The sequence below is a fragment of the Danio rerio genome, chromosome 7, assembly GCF_052040795.2.
Source record: "Danio rerio strain M-AB ecotype USA chromosome 7, GRCz13ab, whole genome shotgun sequence".
Classification (NCBI taxonomy): Eukaryota; Metazoa; Chordata; class Actinopteri; order Cypriniformes; family Danionidae; genus Danio; species Danio rerio.
The window spans coordinates 64,624,660-64,632,051 of NC_141027.1; the positions used below are offsets into that span (position 1 = coordinate 64,624,660).

General features: G+C 34.9%; 1 protein-coding gene across 2 annotated transcripts in view; it reads right to left on the reverse strand.

Moving 5' to 3' along the window:
* sh3tc1 (SH3 domain and tetratricopeptide repeats 1) overlaps positions 1–598 on the reverse strand; it is a 64,186-nt gene extending 63,588 nt beyond the window's left edge. For both annotated transcript variants that reach the window (XM_087262024.1, XM_087262023.1), the window contains exon 1: positions 21–598. Coding sequence is in view for 1 of the 2 variants with exons in the window: in XM_087262023.1 (XP_087118149.1) it covers positions 21–165 (145 nt within the window). In the remaining variant the exon portion in view is untranslated. The remainder of the gene's footprint in view (positions 1–20) is intronic.
* Positions 599–7,392: the final 6,794 nt, after the last annotated feature.

The window sequence follows — 7,392 nt, forward strand, 5'->3', positions numbered from 1 at the left end:
TGTGCGGCTTACCCACATACCTCTAGATGAAGACTCCATGATATTATCCAGTTCATTGCGCGTGTACTCATTCGACAGTTCTCTTCGTAGGGTCCGAACCCTATCCGGATCGGGCTCCACGTCGTTGCCTGTTTTAGACGAGTTTCTGCGAACAGCGGCTGACATTCCGACGAGTCTCGTGCTGAGGAGCGAATGACTGCGCGCTGTCTATCACGCGCTTTTCGCTCTCACTGCAAATAAAAGCGCACAGGTGGCGGAACTGATTTTAACAGCGTACGCTACATTACAAGACAGCAGACTCCTGTTATCTTTCTTGACCGCGAAAGTAAAGCCAGAGAACGTCCAGAATAATGTAGTCCTCCTGCGAGCAGACGCAGGTCCAGCAGCAACTCGTACAGCACTCCACTAGCAGGTGTGTGTGTGCGTGAGTGTTATGGTAATTTGGTATCAGTAAGCATTTTTTCTTTAAATGTGACCTTGGCACGCACACTTTTGAGCAAAAGTTAATAATCACATATTGAGTAAACACTGAGATTAAAAAAGCAAAACGCTGGTGGTCTGTATTATGAGTGTAAACTCAGTAGGTGTGTCTCTGTTTGGATGAACTAAACAAACTCAGAGGAAGAGTGTCAGCATTTCCCCTTCCTCTCTGATTGGCTACAGTGAAGGAAAAATTAGCTTTTAAAACCATGTCTAATAATATTTTTGAATGGGTATCAATCAATAGATACTGAAACAACACTGATTTCCTGAGCAACAGCACAGATTCATTCATTCATTTTCCTTCGGCTTTGTCCCTTTGTTCATCAGGGGTTACCACAGCGGAATGAACCGCCAACTTATCAACCACATGTTTTACACAGCAGATGCCCTTTCATCTGCATCCGAGAACTGGGAAACACCCATACACTACAGCCAATTTAGTTAATCAAATTTACCTATAGCGCATGTGTTTGGACTGTGGGGGAAACTGGAGCACCCGGAGGAAACCCACGCCAACACAGGGTGAACATGTTAACTCCACACAGAAATGCCAAGCCAGGAAACCAGTGACCTTCTTTTTGTGTGACCACTGTATCGCTCCCAAAGCAAAGATTGTGGGTTTAATTGTCAGTTAGCTAGCACGAATGATAAAACTATCCTAAATGGCTTAAGAGAAGTCTATAATCTTTCCTAAAATTATCTGTTATATGTAAATAAATATAAAACCCTAGTTGAAAAACGTACATCATTATTAGCATCCGCTGAGCCCTTTTTGTTTCTGTTTTGATCATTAAAATATGTCTAAAATTCACATATAAACATTATTATAGTAATAATATATTTTATAAGCATAATATTCCCCAAAAGTGTTGAACAGTGGTACAGAGCCAATCAAAGACTTCTAGGGCAATTAAGAAAAATAAATAAATTAGTGGGGGTCAAGGCTTTTTATTCAGAGCTGTTCCAGTGTAAAAGTAATGCAACTGAAGGCAAGTCAAAGTTAATTTATATGGCACATTTCATACACAATTGTATTTCAAAGTACTTTAAATAAATGAATAAAAGAAACAAGAATAAAAATGATTAAAAAATGTGTTAAAACAGGTTTTAAAGGAATGAAGAAGAAAAGAAAGAAATAATAGTGAGAAATGTGTGACATAGCAAAGTGCTCATTCAGTAAAGGCACAGCTAAACAGATGTGTTTTCAGTCTTGATTTGAATGTGCCTAATGTTGGAGCATATCTGATCATTTCTGGAAGCTGATTCCAGAAGCGGGGGACGGTTTTAGTAGCTGAAGGCAGATTCACCCTGCTTTGACTGAATTCTTGGAATTTCTAATTTGTTTGATCCTAAAGATCTGAGTGATCTATTAGGTTTGTATTCAATGAGCATATCTGTAATGTATTGAGGTCCTGGGCCATTTAATGATTTTTAGACCAGTAATAATACTTCTATTCTAATCTATTCTGAATGTAACTGGGAGCCAGTGTAAAGACCTGAGGACAGGTGTGATATGCGCTGATTTCCTGGTTTTGGTCTGAATTCTGGGAGCAAAGTTCTGGATGAGCTGCTAAAATTTTAAGAAGGAAAGAAAATTTTACAAATGAAATAAACAATTTAGCCTATTAAAAATATCCAACAACTATAGAGAATATGAATAAAGTACTCAAATATCATCACACCTTTTCTTATGAATGAAATAAACATATTATTATTTAAGTTATGTATTCATTAGTGGATCACTCAAAAATAACAGATTATTGTAACTCAAACTGACAAAGAATTTACTATATATAAATATAAATGTCTTTTATGGCTGCACATTTTATGCCTGTAAAGTTGCTACTTTAAAGGTGATATATAAAAATAAAGTTTATTATTATTATTATTATTTAAACATTTAATCAATATTTTCAATTGAAACTCACTGCGAGCGTATCAGCACCATTTGTTGTTCTGGTAGATTCTATGATGTGTGACATCAGACTTGACAAGCAAATTTGGATTGAAAGAAACGACCCAGCCTTTTTAGGATGGTGATATTTACATGGAGACATACAGTCACATCTATCAGTAGTCACAGCTTTTACTTGTGTTCTCAAGAGTGCTGGTAAATTGCTGAAGCGGTCCTTGTAATCATGTAAGGCAAGTCGACTAAGTCTTCTCTAATGTTCTATTATATAAAACGAAAAATCAACTACACTTAATGTTAATTAACAGTTTCCATCATTTCCGTTAGTGTTTTTCATTTATGGTTGTGAATTGCATTGTGGGAGCTTGATCTCTGCTCTGTTGATATTTGATGTTAAAAATTTAACAAAGTGGCTTTTATTGACATTTTAGTAGCTTGAAATAACATATTAAGAAAAAATACAAAGAAATAAGTCTGTAAAATAGCAGAAAATGTACTGCAGTTTATTACAGAGTGTTTGTTGCATACTATACAACAGCAACCAAGACAATATAGCACTTTGAATGATTAAAACCGTTATTAAAAGTCACTTTTTTGAACTTTTTAAGGTTAAAAGTTAGAAGAAAGATTAAGGTCCCAAAATGCAAATCAAAAGCATAAATAAATGGGGAAAATAATAGCCTAAATAAAAAACATTAATCACAAAATATGGAAAACTGCTAATTTATGGATATTTTTTAATGAATGGTGCAGTGTAGAGCTAAATTGAATGACCAATGTGTACATTATCAGCAAGGCTTTATTTTTTAATGTACACTAACTGTTTAATATTTTCATAAATTCGCGGACTCTATTTAGGACAGGTTCTTTTGTCATTATGATGGGCCCTATCACAATTATTTGACTATACTGCAAAAAATATTTGTTTTAAAAGGCAGTGATTATAAAGAGGCTGAATTCCTATTAACTTCTCAGGAATAGTTTATGGACATATTTAGGCTATAGGTTAATACCCTAAATGTAAAACATTAAAAAGGGATAATTTATTCACAATTTACATACCCTCATGTGGTTTCAAGACCTTCATGGGTTTCTTTTTTTCTGTTGAACACAAGGGAGATATTCTGAAGAATGTGACAACCTGTACTCATTGACTTGTTTAGGAAATCTGTGGTTACTAATTATATCATTTGGGAAAAAATACAATTAAAATCAGTGGTTACAGGTTTCCAGCTATCGTCTTTTGTGTTCAACAGGAAAAAAAAAAGCTTTTAAATGACAATGACAGAATTCTCTGTTTTGTGTTTGAGCCAGGATTCTGGTTTCTTTCTGAACCTAGAGCGCCCTCTGGTGGAAGACTAACAGTCTGTCCAAAACTACAGTGTAGAATAATCTGTAAAATAATTTAAATAATGCGAAATTCGATTTGCTTTTTTCTAATCTCAATAATTCGTTCAAATATTGAAGCTCAAATATTCAATATATAAGTTTAGCTTCTGCGTTTTCTGTATGGCAAGCCATTTTTATTTTTAATGCCAGTTGCAGATTTAGTGATTTGGGAAGAGGGGTCTGATGCAGGCCTGGCGCAATTGCAGGTATTACATTTTACAGTTTCTGAAAAAGAAGAAAAAAAATTATATATATATATATATATATATATATATATATATATATATCTTCTTCGGCCTTAATACCGTATGGTTGCGGGGTTGGCTCTTTGGAACAAGTCCTCCATTTAGACTTGTCCATATGATAACGACTTTTTTACACATTCAGGCCGGCCTGTTGCCTGGGCCTGTCACCCTCATACACTCATTCACTACTGACAATTTAGCCTACCCAATTCACCTGCAGCATGTCTTTGGACTGTGGTGGAAAGCGGAGCACCCAGAGGAAACCCACGCGAACTCAGGGAGAATATGCAAACTCCTCACAGAAATGCCAACTGAGCCAAGGTTCGAACCAGCAACCTTCTTGTTGTGAGGCAACAGCACTACCCACTGCGCCACTGCGTCGCCTATATACATAGGCTATAAAGTAAAATTACATTTACATGAAATTAAATGAATTCAGAGCATTACATGTTTTCAGTGCTTTTTTTGTGATTGTTCTAAAAGATTTACATATACTTTAAAGTCATTCACAAAATGGATAAGGTTTGGTTTACATTGTGCACACTTTTTCTTGGTATTTTCCTAACTGCATGAACTAATTAAAAATATATTGTCCTTTACAGTACAAGTACTCATTATCAGAATATAAAAGTATCAAATAAACAAATTTCTATTTTATACTCCATTTTTTTGTTAATAAACAATTCCAAAAATTCTTGAGTAAATACAATGGAAAAAAAAGATGCAAAATTGTTTCTGTTTCTTGACCACAAAATTCACACATACAGTTGAAGTCAGAATTATTAGCCCCCTTTTGAATTTTTTTTCTTTTTTAAATATTTCCCAAATGATGTTTAACAGAGCAAGGAAATTTCCACAGTATGTCTGATAATATTTTTTTCTTCTAGAAAAAGTCTTATTTGTTTTATTTCGGCTAGAATAAAAGCAATTTTTATTTTTTTTAAACTATTTTTGGGACAAAATTATTAGCCCCTTAAAGCTATTTTTTTTTCCCCGATAGTCTACAGAACAAACCAGCGTTATAGAATGACTTGCCTAATTACTCTAACCTGCCTAGTTCACCTTATTAACCTAGTTAAGCCTTTAAATGTCACTTTAAGCTGTATACACTCTCAGAAAAAAAGGTACAAAATTGTACCTTTTAGGGTACAAATGGCCCGTCACTGGGGTGGTACCCTTAAGGGTACAAATTTGTACCTCTATTTAAAGGTACAAAATTGTACCTTCCACATTTGTACCCTTTAAGGGACAATTTTGTACCCTAGACACTGAAGGTACAGAAATGTACCTTTTTATATTATATAGCATTTTCAGGGTACTGACCCAGGCATTTTGATCCTTTAGTGACTGCATGCACAAATAAATAAATAAAATATTTTGGTTCACAGATGTCCATTTTTATTTACTAATGTAGAAATATTTCATTACAACTCACAACTGAATGTGTTAAGAAATAAAATTACACAGCATGTATAAAGCAGACATGTAAAACAGTAAAAAGAACAATTTAGATAAGAATAAAAACTAAATCTTAACTTAATACAAAGACCACAAGAATACTGTTTAAGATTTATAAACACATTACACAGGCTACATCAAGTACTGCACTTTACAAAGTCCAAAGTATTTGTCTTTAGTCAGAATACTCGGTCATAATAATTTGTCATCAACATTTTCTCTGAATTTCAGAATGAAGGCAAACTTTCTCTATAAATTGCTTCAAAAGTGCAGAAAACCATACATCAGTAGCCTCTTCCTCAACATCAGTAGATTACTCCTCATCATCCTCAAGTGGAGTTGTAATTTGTTGTAACACAATATGTGTTTATGTTTTTGATAAACATGACATGTAAAGCACTCATATCTGGAAAATGTTCTTTGATAGTCATTAGGACCACAAGTTATTTAAAAATTTGCTTTATGCATGAATGATAGTGTGCTGGATTAACTTGATGATTGTGATTATCCCAAGAGCATGTAGAGAAACAAAAAACAAGGTTGATCACTCTGGTAACTGGAGTAGATCGAGGCTTGTCACCGTCCACCGTTCATTCAAAACATTCCACTGCAGAAACATCAAGGTGTTCTTCTAATAAGATGGATATGTCAAAAATGTATATTCATCCACATCATTAGCCCGGCCAATCGCAATCCCATCAACTCTGAAGACTGCCGTGACTCGTCTTGTTAACACAGTTGTCCAGTCGGTGGCCTCCTCCTGTACTTGAACTGTAGGATGTGGTGAAGATGGTTCACTGTAAATGACAAAGCAATAATTACATGAATATCAGTCACTCTATCACTGATGAAGAGAAAATCAACATGCATAGAAAGTGAAATAATTAATATTCACTGATTTAAAAAAAAAGTATCACAGATTAAAAGACTAATATAAATTTCATTCATTCATTCAATTTCTTTTTGGCTTAGTCCCTTTATTAATCTGGGGTTGCCACAGTGGAATGAACCACCAACTTATCCAGCATGTTTTATGCAGCAGATGCCCTTCTAGCTGCAACCCAGTATTACGAAACACCCAGACACACTTATTCACACACACATTTATACACTACAGACAAATAAGCTTACCAAATTCAGCTATAGCGCATGTCTTTAAACTTGTGGGGAAACCGGAGCACTTGGAGGAAACCCTCACGAACACTGGAAGAATATGCAAACTCCTCACACAAATGCCAACTGACCCAGCCGAGGCTCGAACCAGCGACCTTCTTGCCGTAAGGTGACAGCACTACCCACTGCGTCATCCTAATATAAAGAATATCAAGCATTATAAAATGCATTTATCACAGCATATACTAAACAGAAAACAACATACGCACCGGAGCACAACCAAATGTTGAAGTGTCTCGCTTAACAAGGCTGGCAACATGAGAAGTGCTGCTGTAAAATCAATTCCTGGAACATAAGATGTGGCATACAAACAAATATGAAGGAATCCATACAAAGCTAGAATTGAATAATATTAATCAAGTGGAGAAAGTTTAGAAAGAGTACCTTAGTGTCAGGTCCATAGCATTCTTCAGTTGATCTCGCATCTTTCGATGAAAACCTAGAAAATAATTTTAAACATGTGGGTGTACATTTATTGTTGTTTGTAAGTAAAAACCTACAAATTTAAAATAGTATGTAAGCCTTTAAAACCATGGTATAGATAATGAGACATACTTACATCTTGTAACTGAGCCATGCTTTCATATGACATGCCTTCATTGGTCTGATGCTGTTAGGCTGCATTCTGTTGTTCAATCTTGTCCTGAAAGACAATTGGAAACTTCATAAACTTCAGGAAAGCAATAAGATGAAGCAATAACTATTTACTTATTTTGAGATATTAATAAAATA